The following is a 20,780-nucleotide window of genomic DNA, read 5'->3' as shown; positions in this document are numbered from 1 at the left end:
CACTGGTATTTGAGGAGTAGGCAACCTCGGCTCTTTGATGACTCGTGGACTTCAACTCCCAGAATTCCTGAGCCAGCATAGCTGACTCAGAAATTCTGGGAGTTGAAGTCCATGAGTCATCAAAGAGCCAAGGTTGCCTACCCCTGGTAAGGGCTAGGGCAGGGGTAGGCAACCTTGGCTCTTTTATGACTGGTGGACTTCAACTCCCAGAATTCCTGAGCCAGCCACGCTGAGGGGAAAGGGAGAGGTTTCCATGCTGAGCCATGCTGGCTCAGGAATTCTGGGAGTTGAAGTCCACGAGTCCTAAAAGAGCCAAGATTGCCCACCCCTGGGCTAGAGACTGCCTAACCCAGGGGTCTGCAACCTTGACAACTTTAAAGACTTCATCTCCCAGAATTCCTCAGCCAGCATAGCCTCCTTTTGCAAAACCTCCCCCCCCCCCGCCGCCTTTCTGCGCACCCGAATAAAATTAGAAAATGAACTCAGGGGCTCCCGGGGAGGCTGGCGGGGGGAGCGAAAGGTTTCCAGCGGGAAGCTTTATTTGGAGACGACGAGAGGGTCTCCCCCCTCACCACCACCCCGCTCCAGTGCACGTGTACGTGCACGTGCACGTGCAATGGAAAGGCGGGAGCGCGCGCTTTCCAAAGCTTTTCTTGAACATTCGGCCCGGGGAGCGCGCTTTTTGCAAGGCGCACAAGCCGACGCCAATCCGGATTGGACGAAAGCAAGCAGCCAAGTCGAGAAGCTTCTGCAAAGTGTCAGAGCCCGGCGGTGCGGGGGAGGAGAAGGAGGACGGGGGGAATGTACTAGAAGGGGCGGGGAGGGAGCGGGGCTCTTGCCTATAAAGTCGGGCAGAGCGGGCAACGCGTGCAAGAAAGCGGGTGGCGGTTTGCAACGGCGGGTTAAAAAGAAAAAAAAGCAAAGCAAAGCGACCGCGCAGCGCTTTGGGGATTCCACGAGAAGCGATTGCAACGAGAGCAAAAAAAAAGGTACCTGGGAGCGCAAGTTGGCTAGGAGGAGGAATTGCAGAGGCGTCGCATCCCCACGACTCGTGCAAAGAATCCTGCCCGGCGCGAGGGTTTTTGGGCTATCATTATTATTAATATTATTATTATTTGCAAGGTCTCGGCTTCTTTTCCTGCCCGTGCAAGCGCGCGCGCGCGCGCGGCCGCCCGTCCGCGAACCCGCAGCGGGTTAACTACTGGCCCGCCGGTCTCGTTCGCACGACGCGCCCGCCGCCTTTGGAGCAAGTTGTTGAAAGTTGCCTTGAAGTCGGGCCCGCGGCTCCCTTTTTTGCAGAGTTAGGCGCCCGCGGGTGGAGCCCGCCCGTTTTGCTTGGGCTCTATCTGCCTTTTAACGGTTGGAAAGCAGCGGGCTGATTCGGTTGGCGGGAGAAGAAGCGTGTCGGTGTGAACGCTGACGAGGGCGAGTTTAGGAAGGGGCGCCCGTGTTTCGTGCGGTCTTAAGAATCGAAGGGCTATTGCGTTGGGGGGAAAAAAAAGAGGGCAGGGTTGAGTCTACCGATTAGGCTGGCCTAAGGGGTCGTAGGGGGGGGGAAAGGGGAGACTTGAACGTGGGAATGGTGCGGGAGAGACCTCAGACGCGGGTGATCCTTACCGCCTTCGCTGAAAACTCCCCGATTTGCTGTTGGACACGTCGGAATTCCCACTACATCCTGTTTGTTCCTTAGAGAGACTTGGAAAAGAGAGAGAGACTTGGAGGGGTGGGGTGGCATAAGCTAGTTCCCCCTAGATCCCCCCCCCCCGCCCACCGGAAAAAGGGGGGGTTCTTTTTGCTTGCAGCCTCGGGAAAAAGACGGTTTATTATTGCAAAGTGGGGGGTTTTTTTCCCCTTTTGCACGCAGTTGGTTTTTGCTTTGCAGTCTTTAACCCTTTGCTATCCTGTTGCTGAAGAATGCAGCGGAAGCATCGAGAAGGTCTGGTCTCTGTCCGACGGGAAGCTCCCCCCCCCCTTCTCACCAAAAAAAGAGCTGGTATCCCACATAGACGTTGCATAAAGCCGGAACCACAATCCCTTTCACTTTTTTTTCCCTTTATTTTAAGTCACTTTGACTTGAGCCATCTGATCACAGCTCGGGAGGATTTCGTGCTGCAACTGCGCGCAGAAAAGGGTCTGTTGCGCACGGGCAAATGGAAAGAGCTGGGAATTGGATCGCATTCCTTGTAAAACCCCGGAACTCCCAAATTATTAACACGGATTCATTCAGGGTGATCAATCCCGGGTCGGAATAAAATGAAACTTGCCTGGGAGGGCCGCTTTAAATAAATACTTCAATTCATAAGCAAATAGGCAGAGGGATTATTAGATTGCGCCATTTGTCTTCAAAAAAATAATAATAATTGGGTTTGTTTTTGTTTTTTTAATAACTTGCTTATCCTGCCATTGTGGTGGGCTTAATTTAAAGTCTTGCCTCTCTTTTGTAATTTATGACCTGTTTTAAAAAGAAAAAAGTTCATTGCCTTAATGGCAGGCAATTGTCTTCATTCTTTCTGTATTACTTAAAAGATTATTTTTATGACGCACTTCAGCCAGAAATTTTTTTTTTCCCACTGGGAAAGGTTAAATCAATGGAAATAGAAAGCCTCTGTCTATTTTTTGGACTTTTTTAAAAAATAATATAAGATTTGGGCTGAAGTGAAGACTTTGGATTATGATCTCCCGGCCAGAATAAAGTTTGAGAAACTAATTGTAAGGTTTTATTTTGGAAGCAAGTTTGTGGGTTTTGAGCAGCGTTGATTGATTAAAAAACACAAAATCCTGAGCAGCAGTTCTATATCTGTGCTCTTAGGAAAACAGATTTTTCAGCCTGAAAAGTTAAAACTATATCAAGGAGTAGTTAGGACTTGGTTCTTTCTAAGCATTAACCTGGTTTTTCCCACTCTCCTGGATTCTGAGATTTTTGCCTCAGTTTTTAGTCACACAAATCCCAGAGAGCCTTATTGCTCTGACAGATGAAATAGGGCAGGGGTTTTCAAACTGGGCCCTTTTATGACTTGTGGACTTCAACTCCCAGAATTCCTCAGCCAGGCAGGCTGGCTGAGGAATTCTGGGAATTGAAGTCCACAAGTCATAAAAGGGCCCAGTTTGAAGACCCCTGAAATAGGGGCTCTGTTCTGGAGATACAAACAAGGCATAAGTCCCAGAATTGAGTAAAAGTCTTTAAAATGGTCTGGGAACTTGGCCCTGTTGCTTATTTCTTTTTTCTTCTTTCTTTATTTCTTCTATTGAGGCTGTTGGGTTGAGGCTGTTTATGAAAGATCTACCAGTCCTGTGAGATTTACAGGTCTCTTGCCAGCAATACAAGAAAATCCAGTGAGGTTGAATCTCTATGGAGAGTCTCAATCATCCAGGTCATGGTTATCCCAAAGGTGGAACTTTTTTTTTCCTTTTGGAAACCTTTTGCTTCTTATCGAAGAACTGAAAAAAACTTCCGAGATGAGGAGCCAAACATTTTTCAAAAGAAAAACAAAACTTTAAAAAAATCCAGTTGCCTTTAAAAAATAAAAAAAGCACCTTTAGGTCTAGTTTTCAGAATTAATCCTTTTTTTTCTTTTGAAGCAGGGGTACTTTAGCTAAAGTTGCAGAATTATCTGCCTAACCTTGCTGGGGCTTGTGTGGTTTGGAGCTGTGTAGTTGCCAGCTGTTTGGAATTGCTGCAGCTGCAGTCTCCCAGCCAGCCCACTGGTGGAGTTCTAGAAAAATCTTTCCTATTCTGGAAGCAAGTTTGGTGGGGAGGGGGGGGAGCCTGCAAAGCAAGTCAGTGGCGCAAGTCTTTTTTTGAAGTGTAGTCCCTGGCATGGCTGAGCAGGGTGGGGCTGTTAGTGAGGTTTTTCTCCCCCCCCCCCATCTTATCTTGGGTAGCCCAACAGCATTTTTAAAAACCTGCTTCCTGCTCAGAGAACATTGTTTGGAAGCTGTGAGTTAGATCTTGGGATTGCAGTTGCTAAAAGTCTTCCTTTTCTTATTTTACAGCTTGACAGCTGGGTTTTGAAAGGCAGGGCTGTGATCTTTCCAACCGACATCTGCCTAACAAATTGACAGTTGCTTTTTTTTTTTTCTTAAATTGCATTTGTAAAAGCATTTTCTTAATTCGCTGTTTTAAATCTGGGCACGCAGGAATAATTTTAAGACAGCTAGGTATGTGTGTCTACCATTCACTTCTTTAAATGAGCTCCTTCTCCCCCCCCCCCCAATCCAGGAAATTCAGAAGACACCGAATTGCGAGCATGTGCAGAATTCTTTGGCTATTTTAAATTCTTGCACAGTTAAAATGCAAACCTTCAGTGGCTCTTCTGTTTGATTTTTTCCCCAGTTATTTAGGATTTCCAATTTTTGTGCAGTTCTGAAATATTTCCTGCAGGGGGCCCCAGCCAATTAAAAATACTTTGTGCATGCAAAACATTTGCTGCACCATAACAAAATGTGGATTCATAAGAGGGAGAAAATGGGAGAATTGAATGGCTGCTTTTTTAAAAAATAAGAGTCTTAGAGATTTAACCCATATCTTATCCCTCATCTTGGAGACTTGGCCCCGTGGTCCAGACTGTTGCTTAGCCTATTGTTTATCCTGGAATGAGAGCTTAGACCAGGAGTAGGCAACCTTGGCTCTTTTATGACTCGTGGACTTCAATTCCCAGAATTCCTGAGCCAGTCATGCTGAGGGAAAAGGGAGAGGTTTCCATGCTGGCTCAGGAATTCTGGGAGTTGAAGTCCACGAGTCGTAAAAGAGCCAAGGTTGCCTACCCCTGTCTTAGACCTAAATGGGAGCTATTTTTCCCTATATAAATGAACCCTTAATCTGGAACTTGGATCTAAATTACAAAAAAGGATTATTTTGTCTTGCTTAAAAGCAAATGCACTTCCTGTTCTCTCCAAATCTTTGTGACAATCCAGAAAATCTCTTGCTAGTTAGCAAAGGGGGGTGCAGAGCAAGCCTTGAAATAAAGAGGGAGGGGTTTTTTTTCCTAGCCATTCCTGTTTCTAGAAGAAAAAGATGGCTTGGCAAAAGAAGTCTTTAGAAACCCAAGCCAAAGAGCAACGTGACGCTAAGTGAAGATTATTTTCTATCTAGCAAACGCCATTCACATGCTAAAAGTTCATTGAACGATGCTCAAGGTCCTTTCTTCCTTCCAAGGAAGCCAGTGGCAAAACAAGGGCTTTGCAGAGCATGTCAAAAGCATGCCTAACAGCAGGGGTCTTCAAACCTGGCCCTTTTATGACTCGTGGACTTCAACTCCCAGAATTCCTTTGCCAGCCATGCTGAGGGGAAAGGGAGAGGTTTCCATGGTAAGCCATGCTGGCTCAGGAATTCTGGGAGTTGAAGTCCACAGGTCACAAAAGGGCCAAGTTTGAAGGCCGCTGCCTAACAGCCTTCCAGCCAACGTGCCTGGCTGAGGAATTCTGGGAGTTGAAGTCCACAAGTCATAAAAGGCCCAAGTTTGAAGACCCCTGCCTAACAGCCTTCCAACTGCAGTCACCCAATGTTTGTTCCCAATTGCAGATAGGAAGACGGAGGCTGAGAAATGAGATGCTCTCTTGAGAATTTCTGTATTAACCTATAACAGGCCTCTTTTTCTAGGCAACATGTCCAAGGGTCCAGCTGTCGGCATTGATTTGGGGACCACCTACTCCTGCGTAGGCGTTTTCCAGCATGGCAAGGTGGAGATCATCGCCAATGACCAGGGCAACCGCACCACACCCAGCTACGTGGCTTTCACAGACACAGAGCGCCTCATTGGTGACGCTGCCAAGAATCAAGTGGCCATGAATCCCACCAACACTGTCTTTGGTAAGAGGGCGAAACTGGGCCTACTTATGCCAGGAATTGAGGCCAGAGGTCTAAGGAATTGTGGGGAGATGAAAATCAAAAATCTCTGTAGGCCTCTTAGTTGGGGAAAGGCTGTAGAAACAACGAGAGGTTCTTGGAAGGACCAGGCCTGTTTTTGCCAAGGGTCAAGGCAGCGATTTCCGGGAAATTGATTCTTTTGGACCCAGAGATTTTAAGCTTTATTATTAATTCAAGCAAACAGAGCTAAAAGCATAACATTAAAAGCATACCTAGCAATAGCACTTCTACGCCGCTTCGTAGTGCTTTACAGCATTCTCCAAGTGGTTCACAGACTTGGCATATTGTCCCCAATAATCTGGGTCCTCATTTTCCCGACCTCGGAAGGATGGAAGGCTGAGTCGGCCTTGAGCCGGTCAGGATCGAACTACTGGCAGTGGGCAGAGTTTGCCCGCAATACTGCATTCTAACCACTTCGCCGCCACCATCACATACCAAAACAAGATGATACCCAAATCTCTTATAAACTGGGGGTCTTTGCTGCTCTCTGAGTTTGGTTGTTTTCTTGCAGACATTTCCTAACCAAACTTGGTAACATCATCAGTGCTAGAAAGGATTTGCTACTATTTTGTATGCTAGTGGCTTGTCCTGTCAATATTGGTGGGAGTGTACTTGTAGGTTCCTTGATTGAGGCTTGTTGGGAAGCAACATCCACTCCCACCAACACTGACAGGACAAGCCACTAAAGAGCCAACTCCACCTCGTTTTAGCATCGATGATGTTACCTAGTTGGGTCATGAAACGTCTGCAAGAAAACTACCAAGCTCAGAGAGCACCAAGGACCCCACAGTTCAACCCTGAGCTGCAAATATTTTCTTATCTTATAAAACAGGCATGTCAAACACAAGGGCCGGATGCGGCCTGCGAAGTGGTTTCATGTGGCCTGCGAAGCCATCCTGGAAACAGTGAGGGAACGGCCCCCTCTGCCTTGGCCCTGGCCCAGGCCGGCCGGGAGCCAATGTACAATTTTGTGGTGGCTATCTATGCTGAAATGCATTCAGTCTTAGCTCCACAAGGTTGTCCGGAAACAATAAGGAACCAGCCCCTGCTGTGTCGGCCCCAGCCCCTGGGTGCATGCTGGGGAGGTGTCACCCTTTGTGAGGAATGAAGAAATGGACCATGCCTTGGCGCTTGCTCCGGTCCCACCCCCTTCTGCCAGAGACCCTCAGATCCGTCCCCACTCCTGCCCCACAGGCACCCTTGATTTGAACGATGTAGAGCTGGCCATGCCCACCCAGTAGGCCACACCCACTCCATGCCCACCCACCCTGGCCACACACACACCCCGTGGGCAGCCATAATGCTGATGTGGCCCTGAAATGAAATTGAGTTTGACACCCCTGTTATAAACTCTCAGGAGCTCCTTAATAAACAGCAACACAGAGGCCACATGGACAGCTAACTTCCAAAGTACTCAATGTTAAATTCTGTGCAGCGTTCCCAGCTTAAGGGCCAGTACCAAGGTTTTTATTAAAATTTGGCACCAGGACTTCATGCCCTTTGGTCACAAGACCTGACCTTGAATGCGTGGCAGGCACATGACTCTGGGATAGGAACAGAAAGTCTGAGACTTTTCACTGATAAGAAAAACTTTGCAGCCATAGATTCCCCCCCCTTTCTTTATCCAGCAAGCAGGTTAGCTCAGAAAGAGCTCAAAACTTTTAAACTTAAGAAGAAATCAAATCCGTCACTTAACTCCATGAAATACAATGTCTTCCACGTTGTCACCACCACTGGGGTGACAAGAGAGCTGTTTGATCTCAAGTATCTTGTTGCTTTTCACTGTTTAATAAATCTGCAGAGGCTTAGCCATAAAAATCAGAGTTAAAACACAAATTTGGAACTTGCCCGCCCCTGCTAGAAAAGATTGACCGTAGGCCTGGTGACGTTCAAGACCAGGGGTCTTCAACCCTGGCCCTTTTATGACTTGTGGACTTCAACTCCCAGAATTCCTGAGCCAGCCATGCTGAGGGGAAAGGGAGAGGTTTCCATGGTAAGCCATGCTGGCTCAGGAATTCTGGGAGTTGAAGTCCACAGGTCTAGTGCAGGGATAGGCAACCTCGGCTCTCTTATGACTCGTGGACTTCAACTCCCAGAATTCCTGAGCCAGCATGGCTCAGCTTGGAAACCTCTCCCTTTCCCCTCAGCATGGCTGGCTCAGGAATTCTGGGAGTTGAAGTCCACAAGTCATAAAAGGGCCAAGGTTGAAGACCCCCTGTTCAAGACGTTCTTCCCTTTTGAGGGAGGCTGTGTCTTGCTGAGGGAAGCCTTCAGTGCTTTGAATCTTCTCCCTTCTCAGATGCCAAGCGCCTGATTGGCCGACGTTACGACGATCCCATAGTGCACTCCGACATGAAACACTGGCCTTTCCAAGTGATCAACGACGGGGGGCGGCCCAAGGTGCAAGTGGAATATAAGTGTGAGGAGAAGTCTTTCTACGCTGAAGAGATCTCCTCTATGGTGCTCACCAAGATGAAGGAAGTTGCAGAGGCTTACCTGGGCAAGGTGAGTGACAACAAGGGAAGCCTTCTCAAGCCTGGGTGTGTATCTGGCCTGCAGGAGAAACGATGCAGAGGAGACAATAATGCTATATACAGGTAGTCCTCGAGTTACAACAGTTCATTTGGTGACCATTCAGAGTTACAATGGCACTGAAAAAAAGTGACTTATGGCCTTTTTTTCATACTCAAAGACCGTTGCAGCGTCCCCAGGGTCATGTGATCGAAATTTGGACACTTGGCAACTGGCTCATATCTGCGACAGTTGCAGTGTCCCGGGATCGTCTGATCGCCTTTTTGCAATCTTCTGACGAGCAGTCACTGGGGAATCCAGATTCACTTAGCAACTGAGTGATTCATTTAACAACCGTGGTAAGAAAGATGGTCAAATGGGGCAAAATTCACTGAACAGCTGTCTCGCTTAGCAACAGGCTCAGTTGCGGTCGTAAGCCAAGGACTGCCTCTGTACTCGGCCCCTGGTGATAAAATATCAGTTCGAAAACGAACTGACCTCTGGCATGGTGCAATGATATTCTGTCCCAAGAATTATCCTACAAAGGAATGGAAAGAAGCAGAGGCGTTTGGAGGCTAAAGATGCTACATTTTGAACTCCGGATCTTGTTTTTAGCTCAAAGAAAGGAAGTAGGAAGCTTATAAGATGAAGGCGTTAATAGTGAGATTTCTGCTCATTTTCTCGTCCGAAGTAACGTGGAGAGGGACCGTATTACTTTTCACTGACCTGATCTTTCCTTCCCTCCGCCACAGACGATTACCAATGCAGTAATCACAGTCCCAGCTTATTTTAACGACTCTCAGCGGCAAGCCACCAAAGATGCCGGCACCATTGCTGGCCTGAATGTTCTTCGCATCATCAACGAACCCACCGCAGCAGCCATTGCGTATGGTCTGGATAAAAAGGTATGGATGCAACATTCCTGCATGTGTTTGGGTTTTTAATGGCAAGATGAGTTTATTGGCACTTACCAGATCTTATCCAGCTTCAATTGGAAGATATAGACTACTATACCGGGAGAACATTAACATGGAGAATAATCTCTGGTATTTGAGCCGGTCTAGATCTACTTTGTATTTGAGCCGGTCTAGATCTACTTTGTACTTTGTCCTAGGACAGGGGTAGGCAACCTTGGCTCTTTTATGACTTGTGGACTTCAACTTCCAGAATTCCTGAGCCAGCCATGCTGAGGGGAAGGGGAGAGGTTGCCATGGTGGCTCAGGAATTCTGGGAGTTGAAGTCCACGAGTCATAAAAGCCAAGGTTGCGTACCCCTGTCCAAGGATATGGATATCCGTGCAAAATAAGTTTCCCGTTTTCAACTCATTGGGTTCTCTTGTTTTCAGGTGGGTGGTGAGCGAAATGTCCTCATTTTTGACCTGGGTGGTGGCACCTTTGATGTGTCCATTCTGACGATTGAGGATGGCATCTTTGAAGTGAAATCGACAGCTGGAGACACTCACCTGGGTGGCGAGGATTTTGACAATCGCATGGTGAACCACTTTGTGTCAGAATTCAAGCGCAAGCATAAGAAGGACATCACGGACAATAAGCGGGCCGTCCGGCGGCTGCGCACGGCTTGCGAGCGGGCCAAGCGCACCCTCAGCTCCTCCACCCAGGCTTCCATTGAAATTGACTCCCTCTATGAGGGTATTGACTTCTACACCTCCATCACCCGGGCTCGCTTTGAGGAGCTGAATGCTGACCTCTTCCGGGGCACCCTGGAGCCGGTGGAGAAGGCTTTGCGGGATGCCAAGTTGGACAAGGCCCAGGTCCACGACATAGTGCTGGTGGGGGGCTCAACCCGCATTCCCAAGATCCAGAAGCTTTTGCAGGACTTCTTCAACGGCAGGGAGCTCAACAAGAGCATCAATCCAGATGAAGCAGTGGCTTATGGAGCAGGTAATCACAGAAAGGGGCAGCGTATTGTGATGGAGTAAGAAACAGAGAAGTGGGAACCTTCTGCGTCCAGCTTAGGACATGACCTTGTTCATGATATGCGAAGACCTGGTTGGTTAAGCCGTGCCTTATTGTTTATAGGTAAATCCATTGTATGGTGTGAACCAGAGGTGTCTCCAAACTTGGCAACTTGAAGACCTGTGGACTTCAACTCCCAGAATTCCCCAGCCAGCATAGCTGATTGGGGGCTTCTGGGAGTTGAAGTCCACAGGTCTTTCACGTTGTCAAGGCTGGACACCCCTAGTGTAAATGGAAAGGAAGTCCTAGTGCATTTGTTGAACATCTCTGGAGGTTCTCAGTCATCCAGGTCATCACAAAAAGGTGCTTTTTCAAAAGACAACTCGGTTTTGTTTTTCCCTGAAAGTAATTCACTTCTCATCCAAGAAGCTTCTGCAGAACTGAAGAAGCTTCTTGGATGAGAAGTGAAACATCTTCAAGGGAAAAACAAAATCCAGTTGCCTTTTGAAAAAGCACTGTTGGGACATTGCATTTGTTGCTTCCTAGGAAGATCCAGTTAGCTATTCTAGGGCAGTGGTGGCGAACCTATGGCACAGGTGCCAGAGGCGGCACTCAGACCCCTCTCTGTGGGCACGCGCGCCATCGCCCAGTCCTAGGCCTTCAGCTGGGTTTTATACAACCTTTTCGCTTTAGGCCTCCGCTGCCGTGTGCAAAAAAAAAAAAAGGTTCAATCAGTCAATTTCAACTTCTCGTGGGGAAAAAAAAGATCTTGCAAAGTTGGAATTGATTGATTGAACTTTTTACTCCCACCCAGTCTGCCATTACCACTGCAGCCACGACCACCCAATTGGCCACACCCAGCCAATGGGCCACACCTACCTGGCACTTGACGATGCATAAGTGGGTTTTGGGTTGCAGTTTGGGCATTCAGTCTCTAAAAGATTCGCCATCACTGGTATATGGTTTCCTGCCTGAGCAGGGGATTGGACTAGATGACCTCCAAGGTCCATTAGGCTGCTGCCGCCGCCCGGAACAGCAGCCCCACCCAGCATAAAGGAGGCGACGCAGCCAGCTAGCAAGCTCAAGTAGAGATGGTAGAGCAGGCCCACACCCAGCAAGCCAAAGGCCACCCGGAGCAGGAAAAACTGGATCCCCATCGGTGTCATGGCCCCCCAGTCCCAGCTAGGATTGCGTGCCTCTCTCCCATCTATGCTGGGCCTCCTGTCCACCACCCCACCTGCCAGAGACCCCCTGGATCTCCCCCTGCCCGGCCCCCACAGGTGTCCCCCCATGAGCAACATCGAGGTGGCCATGCCCACCCTAGTCAAGCCCACCCAATGGGCCATGCCCTCCCCCCCTGAGGGCACCACAATGCTGATGCGGCCCTGGCACTTTGCGATAAATAAGTGGGTTTGGGGTTGTGGTTTGGGCACTCGGTCTCTAAAAGGTTCGCCATCACTGTCCTAGGGGATGCAGGGTTAGATCTTGACCAGCTTTCCTGCTTTGCTCTTCCAGCTGTCCAGGCTGCCATCTTGTGTGGGGACAAGTCTGAAAACGTGCAAGACCTCCTCCTTTTGGATGTCACCCCTCTTTCCCTGGGCATTGAGACTGCAGGTGGGGTGATGACGGCCCTCATCAAGCGAAACACCACCATCCCCACCAAACAAACCCAGACCTTCACCACTTACTCCGACAACCAGCCTGGAGTGCTTATTCAGGTAAGCGACGTTGCATCACGGCAGGATGGCGCTGGGAATTGGTAGAAGAACATAAGGATTGATGGCTAAGAAGCCAAGGACCATAGAAGACATAGATCAGACATGTCAAACACAAGGCCCCGGGGGCCGGTTGCGGCCCGCGAAGTGGTTTCATGTGACCCGTGAAGCCATCCTGGGAACAGTGAGGGAACGGCCCCCGCTGCCTTGGCCCTGGCCCAGGCCAGCCGGGAGCCAATGTACAATTTTGTGGTGGCCATCTTGGCACTTGCCCCAGTGGACCATGCCTTGGCACTTGCCCCGGTCCCACCCCCTTCTGCCAGAGACCCTCAGATCTGTCCCACTCCTGCCCAGGCCCCCATAGGCACCCTTGATGTGAATGATGTAGAACTGGCCACGCCCACCCAGTAGGCTGCACCCACTCTGGCCACCCCCACCCACCCCCCAGGGCAACCGCAATGCTGATGCGGCCCTCAATGAAATTGAGTTTGACATCCCTGACATAGATGGAAAAGGAAGATGGTTTAGGATTTATTTTATTTTATTTTTCAAAACTCAAATGACCTTTGAGCGTGCAAAGAATGATAGTTTTCTGGTGAGCAGGAGAATCCGCTTGTAAAACCAAACTTCAGAAAGAAATTATCCAACCTTTTACCTGGTTCCATATGTGCAAAGTGACATAGCTTTGGGAGAAGGGATAAAACGGCTGCACGGATCTCTCCCCTAGCTTACTGGTACCAGTTCCAAAAGGGTTTCAGATGGCATCTACTTGTTAGTCTGGTCATGGTGACGATTACATGCCATCAGATCATTGTTGACAGTTAGCGGTCACTTAACCTTCATCCCTACCTTAACTAAATCTATCCACTTGGCTGCCAGTTGTCCTTTTCCCTCCCCCCCTTTTTTTTCACGTTTCCCAACATTGGAGTCTTCTCCAGCGAGCTATATTGTCAACTTGGTTAAGGAACCCATAAAATAGATGCTAGGCTGAAGGGTAAATGTCAACATCCAGCTCGAGAATCCAAATAAATCCAACAGGCTCAATCCAGTTCCGGAATTCTTACTGTATATTGAATACACGGCATAGTACTGTCGAAGGCAAAATTCACTCTGAGGTTCCCAGACATCAGATTAAAGAATTAAACAACAGTCTCATCGTCCAAGCCCCCCCTCCACCCTTTCACATAGTCACTGTAAACAGTTTCCCTTTGTTATGGGAACCGTCTGCTTTTCTTCGGCACCTGCTTCAGTGTCCTTGGAAATGACTCAGGCTCTTACAGTAGTTAGCAAAATCAACAACGTTTCATTTCTCCATCTAAAAACTTTTAAAGTTTTTTAAACTCTAATGGCAAGAAGAAACGAAGAGGCATGTAGCTGCCAAAATTTCTTGACAGTAAATTAATGCCACCCCGTAAAAACCAAACTCCAGATGCCAGAGTGTTTTCTTTTATCAAACTCTTGGTTGGTAATAAAGGTCTCAAGCTTGACTTTCTACCCTGCTTGTTTTGTGACGACAGGTGTACGAGGGTGAGCGTGCCATGACCAAAGACAATAATTTGCTGGGCAAGTTTGAATTGACGGGCATCCCGCCTGCTCCTCGGGGCGTTCCCCAGATCGAAGTGACCTTTGACATCGATGCCAATGGGATCCTCAACGTATCTGCTGCTGACAAGAGCACGGGCAAGGAGAACAAGATCACCATTACCAATGATAAAGGTGAGGTGCTGGTCCACCCTGGTCCAGTCGGTTTCAGAAATTGAAACCCCAGCCCAGTCAGAAGGTAACCGGCTTCAGAAAAGGGTTGATTTGCAGCGAATCTTGTTTTGTTTTTATCTCGTGCTAATTTCTCTTTTCCTTCTCCCCCCCCCCCCAGGCCGTCTTAGCAAAGAGGAGATTGAACGCATGGTCCAAGAAGCAGAACAGTACAAGGCTGAGGACGAGGTCCAGCGGGAGAAGATAGCTGCAAAGAACTCCTTAGAGTCTCTGGCCTTCAACATGAAGAGCACTGCAGAAGACGAGAAGCTGAAGGACAAGCTGACTCCAGAGGACAAGCAGAAGATCCTGGATAAATGCAATGAGGTCATTTCCTGGCTGGACAGGAACCAGGTGTGTGAAGGGGCAGGGAAGGCTGGTGATGTTGGTTAAATCCTGTTCTTTCCTGCTGAGTTGTTTCCATGGGGGTTCTTCACAAAGCTGTAGGATCTCGGGCTTTATAATTATACTTTTAGAGACTTTGTCACGTTACTGAATCGCAACTGCCCGCATTCCCAGCCAATATAACCAGAGTGGAGCAAAGCCTCCAGCTGTTGTAGGTACTTGGTTTTTTCTATGAACTGATCCTAGATCACTTGCAAATACAAATTTATACTGGCTTTTCCCCCAGATTATCTTGGGTCTTCTCCCTTGGTGTAGTGCAGGGGTAGGCAACCTTGGCTCTTTCATGACTCGTGGACTTCAACTCCCAGAATTCCTGAGCCAGCATGGCTCAGCATGGAAACCTCTCCCTTTCCCCTCAGCACGGCTGGCTCAGGAATTCTGGGAGTTGAAATCCACGAGTCATAAAAGAGCCAAGGTTGCCTACCCCTGGTGTAGTGTCAAAATTGTATGTGAATCACCCAGTGGCATTCCTGATTAAAGTCCACTTGTCTCCTGACAAGTGAGGAGGGTTGTCTCCATAGCATCCAGATCAGTGTTTCTCAACCTTGGCCACCTTAAGATGGGTGGACCTCAATTCCCAGAATTCTTCAGCCAACGTTGAAGTTGACATATCTTCATTGGTCTTAAAGATTTAGCTCTTGGGTGTTTCATTTTTGGTTCACTAGGGGGCAGCTGTGGCCACCAAGTGATTTGGATCTAATATGTCTGAAGGCAATCCTTTCTCTCCCCTTTCAGATCTGCCCCAGGAAATTTCCTAAATGTGGTTCCTACTTCCGGGACACCTATTTAAGCATTAGCAACTAAACCAGACTTGCTTCACTCGGAAACCACTGGTCAAGTTTAATTTTAAATGTGGTTGAATTGCACTTTGATGTTGGTCTCCCAGTCACTGGCTGGCAGCTGAGATAATCGGCTAAAATCCCAATTCAACCCTTGACCTCAAAAAAAGGTTGATTGTCCCAGATTTAAGCCTTATCTGCCCGTGCATAGAAATCTTGAGCGAGTTTTTGTTTTCTACTGTTAACGAAGGAAGATCCAATTTGGTCTGGTGCAGGGATAGGCAACCTTGACTCTTTGATGACTCGTGGACTTCAACTCCCAGAATTCCTGAGCCAGCATGGCTCAGCTTGGAAACCTCTCCCTTTCCCCTCAGCATGGCTGGCTCAGGAATTCTGGGAGTTGAAGTCCATGAGTCATAAAGCGGCCTAGGGCAGGGGTAAGGCAACCTTGGCTCTTTTATGACTGGTGGACTTCAACTCCCAGAATTCCTGAGCCAGCATGGCTCAGCTTGGAAACCTCTCCCTTTTTCCCTCAGCATGGCTGGCTCAGGAATTCTGGGAGTTAAAGTCCACGAGTCATAAAAGAGCCAAGGTGGCCTACCCCTGGTCTAGTGATTGAGGCACTAGGCAATAGGGAGTTTTAGTCCCACCTTAGGCATGAAAGGCAGCTGGGTGATTCTGGGCCAATCACAAGGAGACTGTAAGTTCTAGTCCTGCCTTAGGCATGAAAGCCGACTGGATGATTCTGCACCAATCACCAGGAGACGGTGAATTCTAATCCCGCTTTAGGCATGAAAGCCGACTGGGTGATTCTGGGCAGGTCCCTGTCTCTCAGTCCAGCCCACCTCAAAGGGTTGTTGTTGTTGTTGTTGTTGTTGTTATTATTTATTGAATTTATATACCGCCCTATCTCCCTTACGGGACTCAGGGCGGTGAACAGGCGATAATAAAAACCACGATAAATATATGCAAGTTTCTGTTCTAAAATCAAATTAAATAACAGGCCTGCTCTAAATCAAAATCAAAATTAAAATACCCCATACAAAACCCCCACTAAAACATAATCAAACTACGCCAGGCCGGCCGCACGGAATAGATGGGTCTTCAGGGCTCGGCAAATAAGAGGGAGGAAGGTATGTTTGCCGCCTGGAGTTATTTATAAAAATATTAAAGGTGGAATAAAAAGTCTTAAAAACAAAATATAAGTAAATGAAACCTAAAGGCAGTTCGTTGGCATCCTACGTATGACATGCCACTCTGCTTTGGCAGTTTTTTATGAACCCTGAAGGTCCCAGCCTGGATTTCTTGTTAGAAGTGACAACAAGACAGTCATTTTCTGCTTGCTTGCTTACTTGCATTCGGTTGTTCTCATTGGGGCCCTCCCATTTATTTATTTATTTATTTATTTATTTATTGCCTTTCCCAGATGGCAGAAAAAGATGAATATGAGCATCAGCAGAAAGAGCTGCAGAATGTGTGCAACCCCATCATCACCAAGCTGTACCAAGGAGCTGGAGGGATGCCCGGAGGGATGCCGGGTGGGATGCCTGGGGGCTTCCCTGGCGCTGGAGGAGCTGGAGGCGGGTCTTCTGGTCCCACCATCGAGGAGGTGGATTAAGCTCCTGCCTCTGCTTGAAGCCCTGCCAAGAAGGGTTGGGTGGGTGAAGACAAAGAAGAAACGCAACTTATCTTTCAAAGAAGAACCATCGTTGGTTCTGCTTCATTTCAGCTGTTGCCTCCTGCCTGTTCGGGATGCCTCTGTGTCTCCGTGCGCCCGTCTCTTTCTACCTTCACACAGCTTCCTTATTTTGCTTTTTTTCTTTCTCTTCCCCTTCCCGCCTTCTTTCTCCGCTCCGTTAACGGTGCCACACCTCTCTCCCAACTGCCAAATTGAGATTTCCAAATGATGTTCATGTGAATAAATTATTGCACTTCTGTCAACCCCCACCCCTTTTGTGCCGCTGTGGTTTGNAGCATGGCTGGCTCAGGAATTCTGGGAGTTGAAGTCCATGAGTCATAAAGCGGCCTAGGGCAGGGGTAAGGCAACCTTGGCTCTTTTATGACTGGTGGACTTCACCTCCCATAATTCCTGAGCCAGCATGGCTCAGCTTGGAAACCTCTCCCTTTCCCCTCAGCATGGCTGGCTCAGGAATTCTGGGAGTTAAAGTCCACGAGTCATAAAAGAGCCAAGGTGGCCTACCCCTGGTCTAGTGATTGAGGCACTAGGCAATAGGGAGTTTTAGTCCCACCTTAGGCATGAAAGGCAGCTGGGTGATTCTGGGCCAATCACAAGGAGACTGTAAGTTCTAGTCCCACCTTAGGCATGAAAGCCGACTGGGTGATTCTGCACCAATCACCAGGAGACGGTGAATTCTAATCCCGCTTTAGGCATGAAAGCCGACTGGGTGATTCTGGGCAGGTCCCTGTCTCTCAGTCCAGCCCACCTCAAAGGGTTGTTGTTGTTGTTATTATTATTATTATTTATTGAATTTATATACCGCCCTATCTCCCTTACGGGACTCAGGGCGGTGAACAGGCGGTAATAAAAACCACGATAAATATATGCAAGTTTCTGTTCTAAAATCAAATTAAATAACAGGCCTGCTCTAAAATACCCCATACAAAACCCCCACTAAAACATAATCAAACTACGCCAGGCCGGCCGCACGGAATAGATGGGTCTTCAGGGCTCGGCAAATAAGAGGGAGGAAGGTATGTTTGCCGCCTGGAGTTATTTATAAAAATATTAAAGGTGGAATAAAAAGTCTTAAAAACAAAATATAAGTAAACGAAACCTAAAGGCAGTTAGTTGGCATCCTACGTATGACATGCCACTCTGCTTTGGCAGTTTTTTTATGAACCCTGAAGGTCCCAGCCTGGATTTCTTGTTAGAAGTGACAACAAGACAGTCATTTTCTGCTTGCTTGCATTCGGTTGTTCTGATTGGGGCCCTCCCATTTATTTATTTATTTATTTATTTGCCTTTCCCAGATGGCAGAAAAAGATGAATATGAGCATCAGCAGAAAGAGCTGCAGAATGTGTGCAACCCCATCATCACCAAGCTGTACCAAGGAGCTGGAGGGATGCCCGGAGGGATGCCGGGTGGGATGCCTGGGGGCTTCCCTGGTGCTGGAGGAGCTGGAGGCGGGTCTTCTGGTCCCACCATCGAGGAGGTGGATTAAGCTCCTGCCTCTGCTTGAAGCCCTGCCAAGAAGGGTTGGGTGGGTGAAGACAAAGAAGAAACGCAACATATCTTTCAAAGAAGAACCATCGTTGGTTCTGCTTCATTTCAGCTGTTGCCTCCTGCCTGTTCGGGATGCCTCTGTGTCTCCGTGTCGGGCAGAGAAAGATGGAAGTGTGTCGAAGGAATAAAACGAAAAAAAGAAAGAGAAGGGGAAGGGCGGAAGAAAGAGGCGAGGCAATTGCCACGGTGTGGAGAGAGGGTTGACGGTTTAACTCTAAAGGTTTACTACAAGTACACTTATTTAATAACGTGAAGACAGTTGGGGGTGGGGAAAACACGGCGACACCAAACTTTCATCTTTGGAAAATTACGGATGTTGTACACACACACAAACACACACACACACACAGAGAGAGCTAATGGCCGTTAAATGGGGGAGGTGTGAAATAATTGCGCTGGAGAGTTGGATGTTGTCTAAGAGAGAAGGGAGGACTTCCGGCACCACAAGAGTCGTGGTGGCGCAGTGATTAGAATGCAATATTGCAGGCTAATTCTGCCGACTGCCAGTAGTTCGATTCTGACGGACTAAAGGTTGATACATCCTTCCAAGGCCGATCAAATGAGGACCCAGATTATTGGGGGCAAGGAATATAAATCCTTCCGTTCCCCACCATCCAGTCAGAGCTAAAGAAGCTTCTTGGATGAGAAGCGAAACATCTTCCAAAAAAACAAAACCAAGACCAACTGCCTCTTGAAAAAGCACCTTTGGGTGCCCTTTAAAAGCAAAAACTGCAGTAATGAAGGCAAATATACTGTAAGTGTCTCAGGATAATGTTGCAGGAACCAATCTGGGTCGGTCACCGGGACCAGAGGTTTATTCCTCACGGGCTGAGAGACGTTCCCTGAAGATGGGCTAGTCCAGGAGTAGGCAACCTTGGCTCCTTTATGACTCGTGGACTTCAACTCCCAGAATTCCTGAGCCAGCCATGCTGAGGAGAAAGACGTTTCCAAGCTGAGCCATGCTAGCTCAGGAATTCTGGGAGGTGAAGTCCACAAGTCATAAAAGCCAAGGTTGCCTACCCCTGGGCTAGTCCAAACTCAGAAGACTAAACTCTGGTCCTGGTGACCAATCCAGATTGGATCTGGCAAAAACTGCAGTTTTCAAGATAGGATGCCCATAATTTTTCATTTCTCTGCCCTCGCTGTGAAACAAAATTGGGGCGCCTTCTATTTGTTCTGAAATCCATGCTAAGGGTGAAGTGAGTGAAAAGGAAACCAAGAAGTGAAAGTGGCAGCTTTGTGCAAGAGTAACCTCTTACGATGGGTGTGCTGGCCTGGAGAAACCAGAGAAGTTGGCTCTGGCAGAACACTGGTTGCAAAATCTGAAGCAATGTTGGTTTTGCAAGCAGTCCTTTGCAAATTCCTTGGCAATGTTATTGCCAGAGCTCTTGGCAACAGAGCTTAAAATAGACCATTAATTTTCCCTTGCTGCAGAAAGCTCCTAAAGAGGGCTTTATATTCCATAAAACGTGTCATGTGGAATCCCTTGTCATTTGACATCTGCTTAGTTCTTCATTGTTACCCAACAATGGGCCCAGGATCTTTGGAAACATCATCACCTAGAGATTATGTGCACTTAACCATCCAGCTAAACCTGATCACTTTCTCATAGGTGGTGGCTTAAAATAACATCACAAATTCCCACGTAAATAAAGATGAAACGGCGGCAGCCACCACTGAGCATTTAGAAATAGCTTTCTGAAATGCATGTCTCTCTTTTTTAAACACCTGTTAAGTTCAAGAATTTGCTTTGAGTAGGTTGCTAACGTTGGTGTTTTGGTGGTGCATTAGCTCAGGAGTGGGGAGTTTGCCTTCCAGATGTTGCTAAATTATAATTCCTAGCATCAGGACCTAGCCTGGCGGGCCTGGGGGGTGTCAAGATGGCGGCTACAACCATGGGATCTATGCCCCGCCCCTTTTTCAAGTGCATTGTCTGGGAGTAGGTCTTTGATCTCATGGTTCCGGTCGCCATTTTGATTTCTTGACGTCACACGTGCCCCTACCCAACATCCTTCCCTATTTTTAAATGGATAGGTTTGGTCTATGCTAATATGTTTTAATAAATGGAACTAAATTAGCTTTACTGGAGCCACTGGGAGTTGTAAGCCGACATAGTCAGAGGAACACCAGAGAGGAAGAGTTGAAATAATGTTCTGAATTATCACTGGATAATTATCTTTTATTTATTTATTAAATTTATATGCTACCCATCTCGCAGCCATGTGGCTTTGGGCAGTTTACAACATCATCAAAATAGCATTATAAAAAAATTAAAATAGCAAAACAATAAGTACACGTAGTCCTTGACTTACAATGGTTTATTTAGTGGCCGTTCAAAATTACAACAGGAGTGAAAAAAGTGACTTATTGCCATTTTTCACATTTAATTACTGTTGCAGCAACCCCATGATCACATGATCATAATTCAGGCATTTGGCAACTGACTCATATCTCTGACCCTTGCAATGTCCTGGAGTCATGGCTTTTGTGACCTGACAAATAAAGTCAATGGGAAAATTCATTTAACAACCATGTTACTAATGCAACAACTGCAGCGATTCACTTAACAACTGTGGCAAGAAAGGTCATAA

General features: G+C 47.6%; 1 protein-coding gene across 1 annotated transcript; it reads left to right on the top strand.

Moving 5' to 3' along the window:
- Positions 1-917: 917 nt before the first annotated feature.
- On the top strand, positions 918-16,891 carry LOC107293382 (heat shock cognate 71 kDa protein). Its single transcript, XM_015822532.1, has 9 exons — positions 918-989; positions 5,600-5,809; positions 8,166-8,371; positions 9,130-9,282; positions 9,723-10,278; positions 11,809-12,011; positions 13,526-13,724; positions 13,882-14,114; positions 16,371-16,891. The coding sequence occupies exons 2-9, from the start codon at positions 5,605-5,607 to the stop codon at positions 16,560-16,562; spliced, it is 1,947 nt and encodes a 648-aa protein (XP_015678018.1). The 5' UTR covers positions 918-989; positions 5,600-5,604; the 3' UTR covers positions 16,563-16,891.
- Positions 16,892-20,780: the final 3,889 nt, after the last annotated feature.

Source organism: Protobothrops mucrosquamatus, unplaced genomic scaffold, assembly GCF_001527695.2.
Source record: "Protobothrops mucrosquamatus isolate PMUCROS unplaced genomic scaffold, P.Mucros_1.0 scaffold1600, whole genome shotgun sequence".
NCBI classification, from domain to species: Eukaryota; Metazoa; Chordata; class Lepidosauria; order Squamata; family Viperidae; genus Protobothrops; species Protobothrops mucrosquamatus.
The sequence above is the reverse complement of the archived record's forward strand: the minus strand, read 5'-3'. Positions and strand labels throughout refer to the sequence as shown.

What these genes read in the sequence shown, in the direction of transcription:
- LOC107293382 (XM_015822532.1), top strand. Translation starts at nt 5,605, where the DNA reads ATGTCCAAGGGTCCAGCTGTCGGCATTGATTTGGGGACCACCTACTCC. An exon ending in AGCAGTGGCTTATGGAGCAG is followed by an intron (nt 10,279 to 11,808) that starts GTAATCACAGAA and finishes TTGCTCTTCCAG; the next exon opens with CTGTCCAGGCTGCCATCTTG. An exon ending in CCTGGCTGGACAGGAACCAG is followed by an intron (nt 14,115 to 16,370) that starts GTGTGTGAAGGG and finishes TGCCTTTCCCAG; the next exon opens with ATGGCAGAAAAAGATGAATA.